This window comes from Miniopterus schreibersii (assembly GCF_964146895.1).
Source record: "Miniopterus schreibersii genome assembly, chromosome: 12".
Lineage (NCBI taxonomy): Eukaryota > Metazoa > Chordata > Mammalia > Chiroptera > Miniopteridae > Miniopterus > Miniopterus schreibersii.
The window spans coordinates 72,093,070-72,115,747 of record NC_138112.1 but is presented as its reverse complement, the minus strand read 5'-3'; the positions used below and the strand labels follow the sequence as shown (position 1 = coordinate 72,115,747).

At 59.3% G+C, this 22,678-nt stretch overlaps 1 protein-coding gene across 2 annotated transcripts in view; it reads left to right on the top strand.

The window, feature by feature from the left end:
- The window catches only part of SHANK2 (SH3 and multiple ankyrin repeat domains 2), a 253,985-nt gene that overhangs the window by 96,519 nt on the left and 134,788 nt on the right, over positions 1-22,678 (top strand). For both annotated transcript variants that reach the window (XM_081154001.1, XM_081154002.1), the window contains 2 exons: positions 3,643-3,812; positions 5,467-5,580. In XM_081154001.1, coding sequence (XP_081010127.1) covers positions 3,643-3,812; positions 5,467-5,580 — 284 coding nt within the window. The remainder of the gene's footprint in view (positions 1-3,642; positions 3,813-5,466; positions 5,581-22,678) is intronic.

The following is a 22,678-nucleotide window of genomic DNA, read 5'->3' as shown; positions in this document are numbered from 1 at the left end:
CCCTGCCCTCCGAGGGGGCTGCGGGCTGGTCCTCTCCATGCTGGCCCAGCCCCAGCCCCCAGCCCCCAGCCCCCAGCCCCCAGCCCCCAGCCCCCAGCCCCCAGCCCACATCGGTGCTTTAGCCCAGCGACACTTCCCAGCGAGTCTCATTTTCCACACGGTGAGATCCAGTTGCTGGCTCTGGTCTAGATTCGCTCTTTGAGTCACCCCGAGGGAGACGTCCCAGGTGCTAAGAACAGTTTAAAGCTAAATTAAAGGATTCCCCTGAGGCAGAAAATTCCACTTCACACTATCCGCTAGAATTATGACTATAATTTTAGGGAGAGTGTGTCCCCTTCCTCCACTGCGAAATCTAATACAATTCCAAAGGCAGAGCGGCTGGGGACTTGCAAAAGCTGCAAAGAAGATATTGCCCGTGGGAGAGAATAGCCACTGGGCTCATGACAGGGACCCTGTCTGGTTGTCCCTGGCTTCCTGTGCAGGTGTGCCTGCGGGTGTGAGCCGGTGGTGTGAGTGTGTGTATGTGTCTGTGTTTCTATGTGTGCGTTTCTGTATGCATGGATGCACATTTGTGTGTGTGCACTGTGCTGCATGCATGTGTGTGTTCATGCACTGTGTGTGCATGTGTGTGCATGTACTTGTGTGCATGCGCTTGTGTTGCATGCATGTGTGTGTTCATGCGTTATGTGTGCATTTGCATCGCCGCACATGTACGTTTTCATGCACTGTGTGTTCACGTGTTTGCATTGTGTGTATACTTGTGTGTATACGTGTGCATGCGTTTGTGTTGTATGCATATGTGTACATGTGTACATGCATTGTGTGTGTGCGTGCACTTGTGTGTATGTGCAAGCGTGCATTTGTGTTGATGCAGGTGTGTCTTTGTGCATATGGGTGCATGCATTGTGTGTGCACGCATGTACTTGTGTTGCATGCGTGCTCATGTGTGTCTGTGTGCGTGCACTGTGTGTCTGTGATAGTCACAGCAGCCAGCCTGTCCTGAGTGCTGCTGCCAGGGCCCCCAGCGCATGTTCTGGACTCCACGGGGGCAGGTACTTAACCCTTTGGGCCTCACCTCTGGCGCCTGTAAGGTGAGGGTTATGAAACCGCCAGCTTCCCGGGCTACTCCCCAGACCGAACGAGTGAATTCAGGACAGGGCCTTGCGACAGGAAGCGCTTGGTCCACGTGGGCCCCACCTGAAGCTCAAATCCACGTCCAGCCCAAGGCCAGGCGTTTGTTCCCTTTGTAACAGCTGGGGGCGGTCAGCCAGCCAGCCGGGGTGCGGGGCTACAGTGCTGGCCCCGGGGCGGCCAGGGCCCTGCCCGCGGCCCACTGCCCGTCCCAGACAGGCTCCCGGAGCACCTGCCCCGCCCCCTGCCCCAGGTGCTAGGCTTGCCTGCGACGCGCCCTCTGGTGGCGCCCACTGGCGTAGCTGCTCTGGGTCCCCGAGAACCGGCCATTGACTGGGTTCCGGGGCACCCACCTGCCCCATCCCTCATCTCCCAGTGCGGCGAAGGCGAGTGGGGTCCTCCCAGGACCCCTCCCAGCTACCAGGGGCCCACTGGCTCTCGCCGTGTTCAGGACAGCTCTTGATCTACTTTAGCAAAGTCTGGGCAGCAGGCCCCCCTTCACCCAACAAGCATTTCCTGGGTGGGGTTGGCTCGGTGACGGGGAGGCTCATGCTTGTGTGTTCAGGCGGAGTCTCAGTGTGCCTGTGGCTCACTGGCTGCGTCCCTGAGGCTCCTGCTTCTCCCCGGACAGGGGACAGCAGCACCCGCCATCCCCACAGGCCGGGCCCAGTTGGGAAGTCTCCTGTCCCCGGAGACTTGGCAGGGGCTCGGGAGGGTCTGTCTTTTAAACCAGGCTGCTTTGGTTGCTTGAACTCGGCCAAGGGAAGCTGAGGCCAGGTGGGCATTTGAGTTTCAGGTGGATAAGACTGGCAGAGGGGTCAGCCCACTGCCCGGGGCTAGGCCATCCCAGGATCGGGTGTTGGTGTGTGCAGGGCCGGCCCGGAGCCTGGGCCCCCAGGCCCCTGGAGGTAGGTGACGCCAGTGTCACCAGTATTTCCACGAGGAGGGGCTGTGCCTCCTGAGCCCCGGAAGGGATTCTAGACTGAGACAGGTGCCTCCAGTTCAGGTGCAGGTTTGCATGGAGAACAGGGCCTTCCAGGTGGAGCCGCGGCCCTCAGAAGTCACCCCCCCCCCCCGCGAGCCTCCCCTGCCCCCCTGGGAGCATGGGGCCAGGATGCCAGAGCACTGCTGCCCTGGGGACCGGGGACCTGGTTTCCTTTGGCAGCGGTGGCTGCTGCTCCCTCCCCTGGTCCCATTCTGACCCAGAAAGGGGGGGATGGGCCCACTGGCAGGGCAGGGACAGGGTGGGGGCGAGGTGGGCACAGGGCAGGAGCCAGGCGGACGTTGGCTGGGCCAGCTGTGGAGTTAGACTGTCGCACTGCCCTGCCTGCCCCCGGCCCAGCGTAGCCCGTCTCCGGGGGGCCAGCAGTAGGCGATCGATGAGGAGCCGGCCTCCCAGGTTTCTGTCGGTCACCTGGGGGGAGGCGCCAGGTGGAGGGGGCTCACCCTGGGGGAGCAGTGCATCTGGGTTACTGAGGAGTCGGGGTCCTGGCACCACACGGGCCACCCCTCACCTGCCACATTTTGTCTTTCCGTGTTTGGGGACAGCGTTTGCTCTGCTGGTTGGTTTCACGAATGTGCGAATGACCCGCCTCGTCCACGCTGGGCGCTCATGGCGTGAATTCCGCATCGCAGCGCCCGAAAGGAGGGCAGGGCAGTGTCAGCCCCAGGGGTTGATGTAGTTCAAGACACGGAGCCACAGATGCCCCTGGCAGAGGCCCCGGAGTCAGAGCTCACACAAGCCAGGGTGCAGACCTCCGTGGGGGAGCAAGGGCTCCCTGGAGGAGGGGAGGCCCTAAGACAGACAGAGGGGCTGGCTGGGCATCAGGGAGGGGCGGGGGGGCCGGTGAGGCCGGAGCAGACAGCGGGCAGGCGCGAGGCCGGAGGCCCCTTCAGAACTGTCCACATCGCAGGGGCTCATGGCCCCCTCCCCACTTTTCCCAGAAGAGGTGTGCAGGGCAAGGCAGACTCCCACCACCCCAGAACCTTCCGGAACCCCCGTTTCCGCCTCCAAGCCAGGGTGGCTTTGCTCTGTGAGTGGAATCACCCAGGATCTGTCCTTCTGTGTCTGATTTATTCGCTCAGAACAGTGTCCTCAAGGTGCGTCCGTGCAGCAGGTGTCAGGGTGCCCTTCCTTTTCAGGGCTGCATAATATTCCGCTGTATGGCTGGACCACACTCTGTGTGTCCATCCTCCGTCCTCGGACACTCGGGTTGTTTCGTGTCTGTGACTAATGCTGCTGTGCACGTGGGTGTGTGGACCCCGGTTTGGGTTCCTGCTCTCACTTCTTTGGGGACGTGCTGAGGATGGGATTACTGGGCCTGCCCGAGTCTTCTACCCTCAAATGCTACCCCAGGGCCCTTTCCCGTCTTCAGCCCCGTCTAGAACCAGGAGCTCCGATGTGATTGCTCCCGACGCGGTGTTGTTGTTGGGAGTGGCCTGGCCGCAGGTCTGAAGCGCGGCCTTTTCTGCCTCGAGCCGTGACCCCCGCCCCTGCTCCCTCCCCTGCAGGCCGGCCTTCCCGCCAGGTGCCAACAAGGACGCGCGCTCTGCCTTCGAGTACCCCGGGCCCAAGCGGAAGCTGTACAGCGCGGTGCCCGGGAGGCTCTTCGTTGTCGTCAAGCCATACCAGCCCCAGGTCGACGGCGAGATCCCCCTTCACCGTGGCGACAGGGTCAAAGGTCAGTGTCCATGCATAGCCTCTGCCTCTGGGGCAAGGTCAGGCCAAGGACCCCTGTGGGAAATACGGAGCCCCAGGGGCAGATGGGAGCAGAGTGATGCTCGCCAACCATTCCCGGGACGCAGCTTTGGTGTCCCTGTTGTGTGTCAGGGAAGACGGCACACACGTGGCATGAGATTCCATTGCGGGGTGCAGGGGAGGGGACCCCGAGGGCATCCATGGCAGGGCTCCTTTCTGCCCTGAAACCCCAAGGGCCTCACGAAGAAGCTGCGTTGGCACAAGTCCTAGCGTGGGGAGGATCCGAAGTGTCCTGCTGGGTGTCGGGAGGGGTGTCTAGGTGGACAGTCCAGCATGAGCCGCCTCCTGGGTCTGCGGTGATCAAGCAGGGAGTCCGCCGGGTTGGATGGAAGGATCCCCAGGGCAGAGTCCCAGGAAACGTGGTTGAAAGGTGGTGTTCTGAGGGCCGCCACGGATGCCAGGCCACAGAGTGAGGCTGTTCCCAGGATGCTGGGGAGCCAGCGATGGCTGCTGAGCAGGGAAGTCAGAAATGTGAGGCCCTCATGGGGCATGTGCAGGACAGAGGGAGGGTGGCAGTGGCTGTGACTGGGGCCTGTGGTGCTGAAGGCCACGGGAGGGATGTGAGATGGGGCAGGTGTGGTGCTGAAGGTCACGTGGGGACAGCTGAGCTCACTGGGTAGAGCAAGAAAGGGCACACCGCACACGGCGGCCATGCCCGCTCTCCACCATCGAGGGCCGGCTTTCAGAAGATGCCTGGCACAGATAGGAAGCTGGCCCCCTAGGGGGGGTAGGCCAGGGTCCAATCCTGCCATCCCCATAGTCTCCGTCTGGACCTGAGCCCACAATGAACTCAGTCCCCGCCTTCCCCCAACACCGCACCTCGTGTTCACCAGGCAGCTCCGCAGGTTGACGGGTTCTGAAGGCAGGTGGAGCCCCACTCTCTCTCCTTCTGCTGGTCCAGCTGCACGCAGACCTGACCACACCTGGGAGCATCAGCAAGTCTCAGGCCCTGCCTTTTATTTCCACCTTTTTCTTCGCTTCGGATCATTTCTATTGATCTGTCTTCAAGTTCACTTACTCCCTCCTCTGAAATGTCTCATTGGCTGTCAGGTCCCTCTTGTGAATTTTTAAATGGCAGAAATGACATGTTTAAACCCTGGCGTCTCCATGCATCTGTTGTGCCACCAGGGTCGGCTCGGGGTTGGCTCACGTGGTTCTCTTTCCTCTTGAGAGTGGCCTCCCTCCTCCCGGGTCCTCACATCTCCGGGAATCGGTTGCGTTCTGGAGATGGAGAGCGGTCGGTTGTGAGGTTCCGGCTCCGGTTAGTTTCTCTTTTGCTTTGGCTTGCATCCTGTCCCTGAGGGACAGGGGACCCGGGGACTGCAGTGCTAACACACTCAGCACTGTCCTCTCCAAGGAACTCTTTGCCCGGTCCCCACATCCACAGCCGAAGGAAGCCTGGTCAGCAGCAAATGGACCAGAGCTTGGCTGCCGAAAGGCTGACCCAGGCCTGGCGGATGACATGCTGCCCCAGGCCCAATGTGCTGGCCCCACTGCCCTTGCCAGCCCTTGTCCCTCTGGTCCCCCCCAGGCCTTCCCAGCCCCTGCCGCTAACACTGTCTTTTCCTTGCCTCCAGTTCTCAGCATCGGCGAAGGGGGCTTCTGGGAAGGCAGTGCCCGCGGCCACATCGGGTGGTTCCCGGCCGAGTGTGTGGAGGAAGTCCAGTGCAAGCCCAGGGACAGCCAGGCAGGTAGGCGACCTCGCTGAGGCCTGGGCCGTGGCGGGGACTCATGATTTAAGGAATCGAGCCGTGTGGGAGCGTGTGGGAGCGTGCGGGAGCGTGCGGGAGGAGTCGGCTGGCACACTGTTCCGGAGAAGAGCCGAGCTGAGGACACGGACCCTCTAGCAGGTTGATACAGTTCCTCTGGGCTCCGTCCGGACCTGAAACGCGCGTGTGCGCAGAGGGGCGGCCGCTCGGGACACGTTCCAGAAAGTGGTCTCAGCTCCCGCCAGCAGCAGCAGGCTTTCCTGGCAGGTGAAATGCTCGAAGGCTCCTGGTTGAGCTCGTGTGCCCGTCTCAGACGCTGGCATCGGACGATCTGTAGAAACCGCTCAAAAGCGGTCGGTGCTCACGAAGGAAACGGTCCAGCGGCTCTAGAGCTCCCCACGGGCCTCGCTGAAAACTGTTCTAAAACTAGTCTCCAAAAGATTGAATGGGCTAAACGGAGAGCACGTCCATGGGGTGGTGTTGAGCAAAGCCAGGAGATTTGGGGGGTGTGGGGCAGCAAATGTCTTGTAGGAGGAGCCTGGCTTGCAGGTCGCTCCCCGGCTTTGCGGGGAGCCAGGCTCAGCACCTGCATTGGGAGTGATCACATCCACCTCGGGGCCGGTGGCTCTGCTGTGTGCCCTGTGCAGACTGCTGGCGTCCTGGCCGGCTCCCCGGGCACAGGTCCCACGTGGGCTCAGAGCGGATCGTTCTCAGGAAATGCAGGGCTGTGATGAGGGGCCGGAGGTGATGCCTGCACAGGGTCTCGGACGAGGGGAGTCACTGGTATTTTCATTTCTTTGCATGAGAGGCAGGTCTGCCCCAATTTACAACTCACGTCTTTGCAGACCTCAGCCCAGGGGAGGATCCGGAGCTACTTGCCAAACTCTGCAGGGAATTGTGTTAGTCGCGGGCCTGCTCCAGCCCCACGCTCCTGGTGTCCAGGCCCCTGGAGGGCAGGAGAGCCTCTCGGTCCCGCGTCCTGCACAGCTCCTGGCGCAGGACAAAGAGCCATGTTTGCGGAGAGGAGGTCACCGGTGTTGCACGGACCAGGAGGCCTTGTCCGACTGCGAAACACCGTAACCGTATTAGGGTGACGTCGCAGCTGTGTGTATTGGGGTGACGTCGCAGCTGTGTGTATTGGGGGTGATGTTGCAGCTTTGTGTATTAGGGGTGACGTGGCAGCTGTGTGAATCAGGGGTGAGGTTGCAGCTGTATTGGGGTGAGGTCTCAGCTGTGTGAATCAGGGGTGAGGTCTCAGCTGTGTGTATTGGGGTGAGGTCTCAGCTGTGTGTGTTGGGGTGAGGTCTCAGCTGTGTGTGTTGGGGTGAGGTCTCAGCTGTGTGTATCAGGGGTGAGGTCTCAGCTGTGTGTGTTGGGGTGAGGTCTCAGCTGTGTGTATTGGGGTGAGGTCTCAGCTGTGTGTATTGGGGTGAGGTCTCAGCTGTATTGGGGTGAGGTCTCAGCTGTGTGAATCAGGGGTGAGGTCTCAGCTGTGTGTATTGGGGTGAGGTCTCAGCTGTGTGTATCAGGGGTGACGTCGCAGCTGTGTGTATCAGGGGTGAGGTCTCAGCTGTGTGTATTGGGGTGAGGTCTCAGCTGTGTGTATTGGGGTGAGGTCTCAGCTGTGTGTATTGGGGTGAGGTCTCAGCTGTGTGTGTTGGGGTGAGGTCTCAGCTGTGTGTGTTGGGGTGAGGTCTCAGCTGTGTGTGTTGGGGTGAGGTCTCAGCTGTGTGTATCGGGGTGAGGTCTCAGCTGTGTGTATCAGGGGTGACGTCGCAGCTGTGTGTATTGGGGTGAGGTCTCAGCTGTGTGTATCAGGGGTGAGGTCTCAGCTGTGTGTATTGGGGTGAGGTCTCAGCTGTGTGTACTGGGGTGAGGTCTCAGCTGTGTGTATTGGGGTGACGTCGCAGCTGTGTGTATTGGGGTGAGGTCTCAGCTGTGTGTACTGGGGTGAGGTCTCAGCTGTGTGTATTAGGGGTGAGGTCTCAGCTGTGTGTATTGGGGTGAGGTCTCAGCTGTGTGTATTGGGGTGAGGTCTCAGCTGTGTGTATTGGGGTGAGGTCTCAGCTGTGTGTACTGGGGTGAGGTCTCAGCTGTGTGTATTGGGGTGACGTCGCAGCTGTGTGTATTGGGGTGAGGTCTCAGCTGTGTGTATTAGGGGTGAGGTCTCAGCTGTGTGTATTGGGGTGACGTCGCAGCTGTGTGTATTGGGGTGAGGTCTCAGCTGTGTGTATCAGGGGTGAGGTCTCAGCTGTGTGTATTGGGGTGAGGTCTCAGCTGTGTGTACTGGGGTGAGGTCTCAGCTGTGTGTATTAGGGGTGACGTCGCTGCTGTAACGGCCTCAGGGGTAACGCAGCCTGCGCTTCCTTCCCGCCAGGCACCTGTGTGGCGGGTTCTCCTGGTCAGCAGACAGGCCGCTTCTCTCCAGGGTGTGACCCAGGGTCCTGGTCACTGTTCTCGAGGCCACCAGGGCCTCTGCCTCCAGTCGGCAGGCACTGGAAGGGAGTGTGCAGGGGTCCTGCCGAGAGGGGCTCCGGCTCGTAGTCCTCGCTGTCGGCGGCCAGTCCTGTGACCGGGATGCCAAAGGTGCTGGGCCACGTGGTCCCCAGCCAGCTGCCATCTCCTGGTCACTGACCAGCCAGGGGTTCTCCAGACTAGTAATATATAGACGTGGTCACAGGTGTCTGTGAACCTTGAGAGATTCACTTTAAGGAACTGGCTCACGCGACCGGGGCCGGCGAGTGTGAAATCCAAAGGGCGGGCCCGCAGCCGGGAAGCCAGGCAGGCGCCAGGGCTGCAGGCTCGAGGCGGGATTTCCTGTCCTCGGGGAACTTCGGTTTTGCTCTTAAGCCTTTCAACTGACTAGACGAGGCCCACCCACATCGTCGAGGAAAAACCTTTACTTAGAGTCGGTTGGTCGGACATGTTGTCAATCACTCTACTAAATATGTCCACGGCACCCCCCACGTGAGCGGCCAGCTGAGTTCCTGGGCGCCACAGCCTGGTCCCCTCCTCGGCATGGGCTTCCCCAGTGACGGCGAGTGACTTGCTCAGAGGAGTGCGTTCAACAGGTGGCCCAGCCAGGACCCAAACACAGATCCGTCAGAGCTCATGGCCTGGAGTCTCTGGTGGACCCGCCACCCCCGAGATGTGAGGATTTGGTGGCTCCCTCCTGCCTGCTTAGCAAAAGTCCAGGGTCGGCCCTGAGAGGGGTGACTTCGGTCATGCGTAGGCCCACCCAGGGCCCGTTGCTGCAGCTGAGGAATGGGTGTGCGTAAGAAATGTGCCTGGCCATGTCTTGGGTGTGGGGGAGGGTCCACCTCGGACCGTCAGGATGCCTTGGCCGGCGGAGGGAGGGGTCAGCATCTGCGGACGTCCCTGCGGCGGGAGGCCTGGCAGAGAAGGCCACTGCCCCAACCTGCCCTCACCCAGCTCGGAGCGCTGCCCTGGGAGGCAGAGAAGGGGTGGGGGCTGTCACCCTGGTTTCCAGGCGGCCTGGTTGGCATCCTCCGGGCAGGGGCTCCCCGAGTCCCGAGGTTGAACCAAAGTCCCATTAGTCATAGGGGGTAGAAACCCTCTGCGAGACATCACCATGGGTGTGGTTGGTTCCCAAATAGCATGTTTTTGTTAACTTGGAGACATTTGCAAATATAGGCCAGTGCCTCTGTGAACACAATTGTAGTTTGAATATTAATGAGCAACCAAAGGGCCGGCTTCTGAAGGAGGGACTGGCTGTTCCCATGGAACAAAGTCCCCGAGGACTCCTTGTCCTGGCCGCAACGACTGTTTTTGTTAAACAGCCCCGGCAGGATCTCCCCCCCAACCTTTCTTTTACGCCACTTTATTAAAACGCACTTGGAACATCGCTTAGTGCTCACATCCGCATCTCTACACAGCTGCTTTGTGTTTTAAATACCACTTTCCCCGCCGGGCTGGCCCCCAAAATAGAGCTCTGCCAGTCCGTCTGTCATTTCCTGTTCCTTTGGGAGGATTCTGTCCTCGGTGACACTTTGGGACCCAGGCCGTCCCCACCCCTCCCCTCCCAGCAGTTGGGTGGTCTGCCCCTGGTTACCATGGCAAACTGGGGATGCTGGCTCCAGCCTGCCCTCCTTCCCAAGGCCCCTCCTGCCTCTAGGGAATGTGCAGCTCCCTCCGGAGTCACCCTGCACAGCCAGCCGTCACCACAGGCCGTGGGTTCTGGAGGGAGGGAGCGGGGTGGCTCAGACTCACGGTTAAGGACATTCTCACTCTTACATGGGGCAGATGGCCGTGGACAGGAAAGAGTGTGACATTAGTCTGCCAAGGCTGCTGTGACCAAACATGACCACCTGGGGGTTCAAACTACAGACACTGATTTCCCACCGTCCTGGAGGCTGCAGGTCCCAGATCCAGGCATCAGCAGTATCACCTCCCAGTGAGGCCTCTCTTCCTGGCTGCAGACGGCCGTCTTCTCCCTGTGTCCTGGAGTGGCCGCCTCTGTGCACACCTCTGGCACCCCCTCCTCTTCTTACAAGGACACCAATCCTATAGGATGAGGCCCCACCCTTATGACCTCACTTAACCCCAATTACCTCCCTAAAGGCCCCATCTCCACACACAGTTGTACTGGGGGTTAGAGCTTCAACCTGTGAATCTGGGGGAATGCAGTTCAGTCCATAACCGTGGGGAGGAGGCATGGCCATGACCTAAGCTCTGTTCCACGAGCTAGTTTCTGTGGGCACCTTCCCTTCATCTCCTTCCTGTCGTGCAGGCCCATCCCCAGGGGAGCCATTTGTTGTCTGAGCCGAGGGCAATGACCGTCCACTGATGGTTACCTGATCAGGTGCAGGGTCACCTGTCAGGGATCGGATGCCTCTGGGCCAGCCTTGGGCCCGTCCTCTGTCCTGGAGAGAAGGTCCGCAGCTCAGGTCCACAGAATGCACAAACACTGGGGTCCACTAATCTGATTTAAGGTCACCTGGAAGCTGCTGGCTGGGCTGGGTTCAGGGCCATGTCCTCATGTCCAGCCTGCTCTCCACGGGTTTGTTCTGTATGTGCAGATCTAAAGCCAGAGCCTCACCCATTCCTTGCTGTGTGACCTTGGACAAGTTTCTCAGCCTCTCTGAGCCATTGGTTCCTGCTCTGTGAAGTGGCAACGGGGGTAGTGTGTTCATGGCAGGGCTGCTGTGAGGGTGGGTGACCATCATGGAAAGCTCCCGGAGCAGGCTGGCCCCCCGACACGCTCACTGGATGTGAGCTGCCAGGTCCTCCTTGTCACCTAACATACCACATCTGTACATACAGACTGAAGACGTGGAGAGCAGGCTGGACATGAGGACATGGCCCTGAACCCAGCCCAGCCACCAGCTTCCAGGTGGTGTGTTTGATGAGCTGGGATCTAGAAACTTGAGGTGGAGCAGATTTAATTGGTGCAAATGGTGCGAGTGAAGGTGGGGGCCTGTAAGCTTGCAAACAAATGTTGCTGAAGTGCATTGATCACCACGTATTGCTTCCCATGTGGGCAAAGAACCAGGAGAGTGGATGGGTATTGAGTGGGTAGGTGGACGGGTGGATGCGTGTTGAGTGGGTAGATGGGTGGTTAAGTGTGTGGATGGTTAAGTGGATGGATGGTTAAGTGGATGGATGGTTAAGTGGGTGGGTGAGTGGGTGATGACGGATGAGTGAATGGATTGGTGGATGGATGGATGGATGGATGGATGGATGGACGGGTGCACAGATGGACCTTGCATGGGGGTGGTTGCAGGCCCCCACTCTTCCTCTCGTACACAGCTCACCCCAATTTCAACTGTGCAGCCCTTCCCACTTTAAACCCCTCCAACACCACTTGATGAGACTTCTTTAAAATCACAAAGTTTGTAAACAGTAGGGGAGGGAGTGGAGTATTACGAAATCTGAAAAATACGCATTGTTGGCCTCCCAGGCCGGGGTCTCTCTGGGTCTTCAGCCCCTGAGATTTTCAGGGAGCAGTTCCCTCCAGCCAGCCCAGATGCACAGTGGCCTCAGATTCTGCTTGCCCACCCTGCCATCCAAGTGCAGCAAACAGGCCTCTCCCTGCCCCTGAATAGCCCGAGGAATGCGCTGGGGCTGGGGCGTCCAGCCTGGGAAGCTGGCGGACCCATCCTCCCCGCCCACCATGAGTGACCTGGGCTCCTGGGGGCCCTGGAAGACAGATGTGGTTGTTCCCTGAGAGGAGGCGTGGACGAGCGGTTCCCAACATGTGCAGGTGGCCACTGACCTATACCATCTGTCACGCCAGTGAGGATAGACTTGAGACCTCTTTCCTGGCACCTGGGCGCCCGTTTTGGGTTAGGCAGGGCCGGGATGCCTCTCTAGCTGGGCCACAGGCCGCCCCCCCGAGTGCGCTGGGGCTCGTTTGGAAGACGAAAGCCCTCAGCTGGTGCTCGGCTCCTGAGTGAAGATGTTCTTGGTGCCTCTGAAAGAGACAATTGGAAACAGCCGCGGGGTAATGAATAGACATCGGCCGCGGGGCGCGCGCTGGGAAGGGTGAAGCCGCACGTTGGCAGGTTACGCGGAGGCATGAATGTGGGAAGTGGGCGTGGGAGGGCCGGGCTCCCGCGCCCGCAGCCTCGCAGCCGGGCACGGCGTTTGGGGGGCGCTCTGTGCATCCTGCCCCAGCCAGCCAGGGCCTGTGGGCCGGGCTTCTCCAGGGACCCTGACAGGGCTCAGCTCTCTGCAGCCCCTAAAGATAGCACCTGCCCCACCCCTGGGTCGGGCGACTTGGGGACATGGAATCAACTTCTGTCCAATCAGCAGGCGTCGTCTTTAGGGACCCGTGACCCACACAGTCACGAGGGGCCCCACTCTGCAGTCCCTGCCCTGAAATTCTCAATCATTGTTTAACAAGGGCCCGATTTCCATCTCATACTGGGCCCCGAGGCGTAAGCCGTGGCTCTGCAACTTGGAGCCGCCCGTGGCCCCCCGGGCCCAGGAGCTTGCACGGAGGTTGCTGGCGCATCTCCCGCTGGCACACAGAGCATTTGGTGGGTCACAGACCTCACTGCGGATCAGTGATAGCTGCACACACATGTGCACACGTATGCACACGCAGGTGCACACACATACATGTACACTTGTACAGACACCCGTGCACTAACCATGCACACGTGTGTGCACACGCAGTTTCATGTGCCCTCCCAGGAGGCTCAAGGAGCCCCGCGTGTGCGCTACGCCTGCAGCGTGTGCCCCAGGTGGGCAGCATGTGCACTGAGCGCCCGGCCGGGTGAGCCTGGGCTCCCTCCTGCCCGGCCACGCCTGTCGAGCCCTGGCACAGACACAGACCCCGGTGACGATCTGACCCAGTTCCTGTTCCTGAAGCTCTTGGCTTCTCTCGCGGACGATCCTAGAAGGCATTTCATTGGCAGGGAAAGTACATCATTTATCATCCAAACGGGGACACGTCTGAGAGCAAAGCAGGGCGTCAGTGTCGCCAGCAGAGCTGAGAGGGGGCGGGGCCGCCCTGCCTCCCGGAGGAGTGGCGCCTGGGGTCCCCGAGGCGCAGGAGGTGGAAAGTGCCCTCCGCCCAGGGAGGGGGCACCGCGCTCTCACCTGCCGCCTCACACGCACCCCCTCCGATACCCACTTCCTGGCAGACCCCTGGGGCCGGCCCTGGCTGCGTGGAGGGCCCGGCCCTGCGTCTCGGGTAGGGAAGGGGAGAGGACTCCCCTCGGCGTGACCAGCGCCCATGAGGCGAGCCCTGGGTGCCTGGGCAGCTCGGCCGCCCCGTGAGGCGCTTTGGGGAAAGTCAGGAGGCTGCTCTGCCTCCAGGGCGGACACCCCGGCAGCACCTTGACCTGCTGGTGCCCCGCAAGGCGCCCTCAGCTCTGACACTGGCGGAGGAGGGGTACCCCTCGGAGACCCGCTGCGTCCGGTGGCCCAGCCGGTCTCTGGGCCCTGTGGTGTCCTGAGAAGTCCAGGGGTCTGGGCCCGGCTGGGCTGGGCGGGACCAGGCCCGAGGCATTTAGACTCACACCCGAGCTCCCTTCATGCCTGAGGGTCCACATCAAAACTCCTGTCCCCACCCCAGAGTCCTCTTGCAGGCGCCTCTTCCAGGGACAGAGCTGCTGAGTGTCTGTGGCTCTGGACTGGGGGGGGAGCGGCTTGGCTGAGTAACCTGGGGGAAGTCACTTGCCCTCTCTGTGCCTGGCCACCTTACCCTCAGGCAGTCGTTGTGTCCCCAGCACTGGGCCCTGGCGAGAACTCACGTGGCATCTGCAGGACCTGGTGTCTCCTCGTGGAGCAGGTGAGTCAGGTCCAGCTTGTGTACAGATGCCCAGAGCCTAGCTGCGCGGAGTGGCCCTGATCCAGAGCCACCGCTGAGGGAAGGGCCCCTGCGTCACCCAGTGTGGCCAGGAGGGAGCGCGAGGAGCCCCCCGTGAGACCACGGCCGGCCTGCGGGCCAGGTCCACGTTCTGCTCGTCCTTGGGGCAAACTGTTCCTCCGCCCAGCCTTGGCCCCGGGGCCACCTCCTCCTGGAAGCTCTCCTGCCTCTCCCCGGGCCCACCAGAGGCGCCAGCGGGCCCGGTGCGCTTGGCCCTGCTCTCGGTGCCGCTTGTGGCCAGGCCCAGGCCCGGGCGCCCTGAGTCAGGTGACGAGTCAGAGAGCTCTCCGGCTCTGTGGACGCCCCTTTACGTTTGCTCCTGTAAGTGGGTCATATACGGTGCCGTCTGGCATCGGGTGTCTCTCGCTGAGCGTGTTTTCCAGGCTCATCCATGTTGTAGCAGGTGTGAGGGCTCCACCCGTTACGGCCGAGGAGTAGCCGTTGTGTGTGTCCCGTTGTCTGTCCTTTGACGCTTGGATGTGTCCGCGCTTGGCTGCCGTGGCTCCGGCTCTGTGGACGCGCCTGTGTGGTCTGATTGTGTCCCGTTTCACTTCGTCTGGACGCTCACCTGGGAGCGGAATTGCTGGGTCCGGCGGTCACTCCCCATTCCACTTTTTGAGGAACTGCCACTCTCTCCACATCCTGGCATCTTGACCCTGAGAGTGAGGGTGGTGTGGCCGGCGGGCTCCCGGCGCTGGGGCCGGAGCGGGGCTGGAGGTGGCGATGAGGGGCTCCCACCGCGTGGCCCGGATCCTCTCTGCGGCCGGCGTTTGATGCTCCCGGGCGGGATCCCAGGTGTGCAGCGGCCACAGCGTGGCCCCGCCTTGTGCCCCGTCCCTGCCTGGGCTCCCTGTGGCCGGGACGGCAGTGGGCCCGCCACGAACACCTGCTGGGCTGCAGCCGGCGGCGTGGACGTGGCCCGGAGACAGCTCGTTGCTCCCTGACCAGCGTTAACCATCCCGAGACGGGTTTAGAATTCAGCGTGGTTAAAAATCACCCTTCTTCTGCCGCTTAAAAATTGCTTGTCACCCTGTGTGCCAAGAGCTCCTTCAGCGGCCCACTTCTCCAAAACGATCGCTGATTGGAACAAAAACATTGCCACTAAAATTAGAGTGACAAACGCAGTTGTTACGAAACAAAAAGAAAATCGACACATACTCCTCGGGAGGAGCGGCCCCCGCGGCAGGAACCGCCCGGTGCTCGGAGCCTCGGTCCCCGCGGCCCGCCCGCCCTGCCGCCCAGGAGGCCCCTGGGGTGCGCCCGGCTCAGAGACGGAGGTGGCTCGGGGTGGGGACTGTGGGACTGTCTCAGGGAAGCTTTGCTGCGAAACCCTAATAAACAGGGTGCTTTCAAATTAGCGCAGAAACCCAGACGTTCCTCTCTTGAGAGCAGATAGCCGACCCCCCCCCCCCCCCCGGGCCCTTCCCCGCAGCTCAAGCGCCCAGGACACACCGCTCCCCTCTCGGCAATGCCGCATCGGCCCAGATTCAGTGCGTGACGGGAAAGATGCAGGTGCGCCGTGGGGTACTTTCCGGCGTATTAAAGACGACGGAGGAGCCCTGGCCGGTTTGGCTCAGCGGTGAGATCCTCAGCCCGTGGACTGAAGCGTCCCGGGTTCGATTCCATTCAAGGGCATGTACGTCGATTGCGGGCTTGATCCCGGGCCCCAGTTGGGGCACGTGGGGGAAGCAACCAATTGATGTGTCTCTCTCACATCAGTGTTTCTCTCTGTGTCTCTCTCTGTGTGAAAAGCAACAGAAAAAATATCCTTGAGTGAAGATTAAAGAAAAAAAAGAAGAGAGACAGAGGAAGGCAGCCCAGGGCCGCAGTGGGGCTCTCGGCTCGCGGGGACCCGGCACGTCCAGTCTTGCTGCTCCGCTTTCCCTAACAGGCTGCCTCATGGCTCAAGGCGGCTGCTTAGATCCCACCCATCATATCCACATTCCAGTTCAGGAAAGGGGGGAGCAAACCACACTCTCGCATTTTAAGGGCGTGCAGTGTCCAACTGCAGATTATTGGCCATAACACAATCTCAAGGGAGGCTGACAGCCCTTATTCCGGATAAGCTGCCCTTTAAAGTAGAGAAGAGATGTTGGCGGGGCGGGGGGAGGCAGCTGGCCGCTTCGCCCCGGTGTGTCCTAGGGAACAGCCTTCTCCCTGTTTCCACAGCGCCCGCCCCACCCGGACAACCTTCCCCCGTCACCCCAACTCACCCAGGGCAGCCCAGGACGCGCCCTGCAAGATGCCGGTGGGATCAGGGCCTGGGATGTTTCGAGCAAGGAAACAGAATTTATGGGGAACTGACTCCTGTGGAGGGGGAGGTGCTGGCCCAAGGTTGTCTATTGCCTGCCGACTGTTGCGCCGGCCACCCTGGGGTCCCTGGCTGGGGGTCCCAGCACCCCATCAGAGTTCCCATCTTCTCCTGAGCTCCCAGACCTCTTTCCGGGTCAAAGCCCGGTCAGCAAGGAGTGTTACCTCTTGTCCCCGGCGGGCCTCTTGGTTGTAAAGGATAAAAAATCGAGCTCTGCTTGGTTGCAGCCCGAGGGGGCTTTTTCCTTTGGGTCCTTCGCTGGACCCTTCAGGAAGGGCCCCGCCTGTGATTCCTCCCTCGGCCACTAGATGGCAGCCGCTGGGCGCAGAAGCCCGGAGAGGGGCACTTGGGCTGGACCCATACAAACCCCGAATCGCTCCACCGAGGAGCCTTGGGGACAACTGCCTCCGGGGAGTTGGGGGAGCAAGTTTTCAACGTCAACACCCTGATCAGACCCTGACGGGCCTCGACAGCTGAGCCAGAGGCCTGTAATTAGGTCACAGCCTCCGCGGGGCCCGGGCGGGGCTCGGGGCCCCCCAGGAGAGAGCCCCCTGCTCTGCCCGGGGCCTTGCAGTGTGTCCAGGAGGCCAGCAGGTGGATGGACAGTCCCTGTGCACTGAAGGGAGAGGGGACCCAGGGCGGCCCTCTGAACACTCCGATCCTCAAGGGAGCGGGCGGGAGCCGACATCCCCCGGGGAAGGCTGCGGGCGGATTTCCCGTCTGTCCTGACTCCCCCGTGAGCTCCGGGCGGCGGGCGCAGCAAGGCCTCGGCCCATGGGGCGTGACTGACCCTGGGCTTTCCTCTTAGACCCTCCGCGCGGACGAGGGGTGGAGGCCCAGCGCTTGTGTCCGAGTCCCAGCTTCGCCGCCTACCGGCTGCAGGAGGTCACGTGGGCCAGTTATGTCCCCCCTCCGTGCCTGAGTTTCCTCACACGTGAAATAGGGAAGGTTATAGAACTTGCCACACTCAGTTGTTACAACCCACTGATTTAACGAAACGTAAGCCCGGCCGGGCGTGGCTCAGCGGTTGAGCGTCGACCTAGGATCCAGGCGATCAGGGTTCGATTCCCGGTCAGGGCACATGCCCGGGTTGTGGGCTGCAGATGATCAATGACTCTCTCATCATTGATGTTTCTGTCTCTCTCTCCCCCTCTCCTCTCCTCTCTCTGAAATCAAAACAAAAAACAAAATGTAAAACAGTAGCCCAGGGCCTGGCATGGTGCAGGCAGGTGACAGTGTCGTTACCGGTTTTACTTTATGTTACAGACTTATATTAATCCCTGGGCATCGCGATTACTCATTTCTACGTAGGAGGGATTCGGTTCTGGGCTCGGACTTAGAAACAGGGTCTCACACCCGGGGGAGCCTTGCAGGACATTTCGAAGCATGGCCGGCGTTTTGCTTTCATTCTTATTTCATAATAGTACCTGTGGTGGTGGTTATTGCCGGTGCTGGTATCTTCTTGGGGACCCAGCAGCCCTGTAACTGAGCCTGTGTCCAGGGCCATCTTACATCTAAATATGTGAAGCAGTTGGTGCCGGCCCCTCAAGTCACCAGAAACCCTGCTGCGTCTCCTGGGTGTCCAGCGTCGCCTCTGGCACCTTGATTTTACTGATCTTTGTCTTCCCTCTTCCCCCCGCGAGGCACCTCCTCGGACCCTTGTAGGCCCATGCTGTTCGAGGAACAGCGAGGGCCCGGGGAGCCAGAAACCCCTCGTTTCCAGGTCCCGCTGCCCCAGTCACCCCTCGTTTCCAGGTCCCGCTGCCCCAGTCTGCCCCAGGATGCTTGGAGCCAACATGGGAGCGGGGACCTGGGTCCCAGGCCTCGAACTCACCACCCGACCTGCCGCACGGCGCACCCTTCTCGCTGTGGATATGTTGGATTTTGTCACAAGCTTGTTCTGCATCAGTGGATGGGATGATGGCTTCTCCTTTGGTTTGCTGATCAGGTCGCTGACATCTATTGACTTTTCGGGTATTGAACCGTCCTTGCATTCCAGGGCGAAACAGCAGGATGCCTCACCTGCCGCCCGATTAGGGTTCCTACGGCTGCCGTGGGGACGCTGTGAGGGGTCCGTCCAGCTTTCCGGTGCTGCTCTGTCCGGCGTGGGCCCCCGGGTGTGCTGCCCTCATAAAGTAACCTGGGAAGTGTTCCCTCTGGTTCTCTTTTCTGGGGAAGATTGTGTAGAATTTTCATGGTTTCTTCTTGAAATGATGGGTCAGTTCCCCAGTGAAACCGTTTGAATCTGAATATGTTTTTTTCGGATGTGTTTTTAAACTGCTAATTCAGTATCTATAGTAGACACAAGGTAATTTAGGGTATCGTTTATTGGGCGAGTTTGGGTAGTTTGTGGCTTTCAAAGACTTACTCCCCTTTAAATTGTTGAATGCATCCGAGGAGAGTTGTCCCCGAGCCCCTCACTGCCCTCCGAATGCCTGCCCTGGGGGCTGCCCCCTCTGCCGTCCCTGGGGCAGGCCATCTGGGTCTTCTCTCTTTTCTCCACTCGTCGGTCTGGCTAGAACTTTATCAAATCTATGGATCTTTCCGAAGAACTAGGCTTTAGTTTCATTACTTTTTTCTATTCTTTCTTTGCTTTCCTACTCCACCGATCTCCCTCGTTTCTCTTTTTCATCCTTCTGTGTACTTTTTCTGTAACCAGGTGATTTAAAAAAAATCTTTTTTGTTGATAGTATTACAGATGCCCCCTTGTTCCCCCATTGCCTCCCTCCACCTGGTTCCTGCCCCACCCCAGGCCTATTGCCTGTGTCCCTGGGTCATGCATATATGCACATAAGTTCTTTGGTTAATCTCTTCCTGCCCCTGCTTCCCTCTGAGACCCCTCAGTCTGTTCCATGTTTCCCTGCCTCTGGCTCTATTTTATCCGTCAGTTTATTTTGTTCATTAGATTCCACATATAAGTGAGATCATGTGATCTTTTCTTTCTCTGGCTTATTTCACTCAGGATAATACTCTCCAGGTCCCTCCATGTTGTCCCAAAGGGTAAGAGACCCTTCTTTTTCATAGCTGCATAGTATTCCACGGTGTGAATGTCCCACAGCTTTTTTCTCCACTCATCTACTGATGGGCACTTGGGCTGTTTCCAGATCTTAGCTGTTGTAAATAACACTGCTTTGAACACAGGGGTGCATGTATTCTTTCTGGTTGGTGTTTCTGGCTTCTTCGTTCCAATGTGGACACGTCAGTTAACCCGTAGTTCTGCTGAAGACAGAATGGCTGGTGGGCAAGTTGCTCTCCAGGTTACATTCACCTCTGAGGGTCTGCACATGACTGTCTGTCTCCCTCCTCCCTCTGCTGTCTGCTGATAATTACTATGCACATGTGTGTGCACACATGTACCTACCTGAGTGCACGTGTGTTTGTGAGTGCATGTGTGTGCACATGTGTGCCCATGAGTGTGTGGTGCGATCCATAGCACCTTCCACCAGCATCCTGCAGGTCCACGTCCCCGAGTTTGTGTCCCTGACCTGTGCTGTCATCAGTCAGTCCAAGCCCCCCCCCCACACACTGCAGCTCCAGAGGGTGCCCAGGCTTCCTTCTCCCTTTCTCAGGCTCTGATTTCCTTTCCGATCTGATCAGCTCCATGGCCGCTCGTGGGCATCCTGGCAAAATGTGCCTGAAGCTCCTGGGTACCGCAGGTGCCCGGAGTCCTGGGACCCTAAGAACCAATTTATAAAATGCATGCAAATCACCAGAGGTGTGAATTTTCCACCTGCAGCCCGTGACAGCCTTTCTTTCATTCCTCTTATCAGTGCTGGTCACAGCTGTGCAGGAGGCTTCAGAGTGCGCTGGGTCCTGTCCCCGGCACAGAGTGGCCCGGAGCTGGTGTCCTCCTGTTCGCGCCTTATCTCTGACAGCCAGCGAGCCGTGCTGCCAGGCGGGGTGGCCATGGGGTGGCCGTGGCTAGGCCGCTCCAGGTTTCACCATCTGAGCCAGAACAGATTAGTGCTGACGATGGTCCCATGTGCCGTCCTGCCTGTCTGTCATGGGGGGGGGGGGGCTCTGGAATTCGGATGACAAAGCCTGGTGGTGGCCTGGGAGTGTGGTTTCTAAAATCAGGATCCCAGGCCTCCCTCATATTTGATCTCAGGTGGTTCCTCGTAAAAGTTCACCAAGAATGGGCTGGACCTGGGCAGAGAAACAGCGTTGCTCCTTCAGGAAAAGCTACCAGTAGTTGAAAGTTGAGAGAATGTTTTAATTAATAAATAATTTAAAAATAATAAGAAAGTTGCTAGAATTTGCAGCTACCCAGGTAGACGGTTGACATAACGGCAGGTGACCTTTGATCGTATAAGATGGGTATCTTTGTCCATCTTTCAGAGGAGAGAACAGAGGCTTCAAGAGGTCCGATCCCTTAGCTGGGACAATGCGGAAACCAGCGTGGGAACCCGAGACTTTGCACAGCTGAGTCCGTCCTTGAGACACTTGAGAGTTCGCCACTGTGAGGGCTGCTCCCCGTGAGGCCTCCAGGGGTGGTGGAAGGAGTCCTGGGCCAGAGTCCAGCGTGCATTCCGGTCCTTGTTCTGTGCCTGGCCAGCTGTCTGCTGGGAAGGGCAAGGGGGCACCTGGTGGGCTTTGACACCCAGGTAGTGAGCAAATAGCAGCGATGTGCCCAGCGTGGACCAGGTGTGCCGTTAGCATCCTTCCTTCTCTGAGCGGGAGCATCGGCCACTTCATTTATGATGAGGGGTAGGATGGAGAGGGCAGAACCCTGGCAAGGAACCTGCAAGGGGGTGGGAAGGGAACAGAAAACCCAGCAGCTGGGAGCAAAGAGTAGGCACCACCTCTTAGGAAGCAAGTGGGTTTAAAGGTAGGAGAAGGCGCCTGGTAAGTGCTCAGTGAGCAACAGATGACTGGGTGGATGGATGGATGGATGATGGATGGATGGATGGATGATGGATGGGTGGATGGGTGGATGGATGGATGGATGGATGGATGGGTGATGGATGGATGATGGATGGATGGATGATGGATGGGTGGATGGGTGGATGATGGATGGATGGATGGATGGATGATGGATGGATGATGGATGGATGGATGGATGGATGGTGGATGGATGGATGATGGATGGATGGATGGATGGATGGATGGATGATGGATGGATGATGGATGGATGGATGGATGGATGGATGGATGGATGGATGGTGGATGGATGGATGGATGATGGATGGATGATGGATGGATGATGGATGGATGATGGATGGATGGATGGATGGTGGATGGATGGATGGATGATGGATGGATGATGGATGGATGGATGGATGGATGATGGATGGATGGTGGATGGATGGATGGATGATGGATGGATGGTGGATGGATGGATGGATGATGGATGGATAGGTGGATGGATGGATGGTGGATGGATGGATGGATGATGGATGGATGATGGATGGATGGATGGATGATGGATGGATGGTGGATGGATGGATGGATGATGGATGGATAGGTGGATGGATGGATGATGGATGGGTGGATGGATGGATAGGTGGATGGATGGATGATGGATGGATGAATGGATGGTGGATGGATGGATGATGGATGGATGGATGGTGGATGGATGGATGGATGGATGGTGGATGGATGGATGGATGGATGGTGGATGGATGGATGGTGGATGGATGGATGGATGGGTGGATGGATGGATGGATGGATGGATGGGATAGGTGGATGGATGGATGATGGATGGGTGGATGGATAGGTGGATGGATGGACGGGCGGACAGACGTGTGAGTGAGAGGATGAGCAGATAAGCAGGGGTAACAAGATAAACTTTATCGCCTTCACCTCATTGCCCAACAAAACCGTCTTTGGCTGTGACTTGTCTCCATGGCTGACACTGGTGAGCACCCCCTGCCCCAGGGCTGCAGGTCCCTGAGCAGCTTCCCTTCAGTGGAGGGACTCAGCTCTCCCCAATCTGCCTGACGGGGCCAGACTGGCTCTGGGTGCCGGGAGCACCCCGGGGACAAGCCCCCTCCATGTGCTGCTGCCAGGACGTGCCAGCTGACGTTTGCCTGCAGCAGCTCTGCCGTAGGAGGGCCGCAGCTCCCAATTAAACCGTTTAAGTGACAAAAGACCCCGGGTAATCGTGTGATTAAAAATAACTCGGGCCTGCTGCTGCTGCCCGAGCCTGTCAGCCCCGGCGGGGGGGAGGGGGAGAAGGAAGCCTCCCGCCCCAGGCCCGACGCCGTCGCCCAGGGAGGGCTGCTGCAGGACGTCTGAGACCCGGGACGGACCCCTTCAAACATCGAAGAGGGTTTCCTGAGGCTTTGGGGGCAGGAGGGTGGTGCTGGCATGTGGGGCTCTCAGGCCACAGCGACACAGAACATCGACTGAGCGCCTACTAAGCTCCCGTCCCCAGGTGGGCCTTTTCCCGTGTGTCCCGCACAGGAACCTAATGCGGGCGGCCGTTAGGA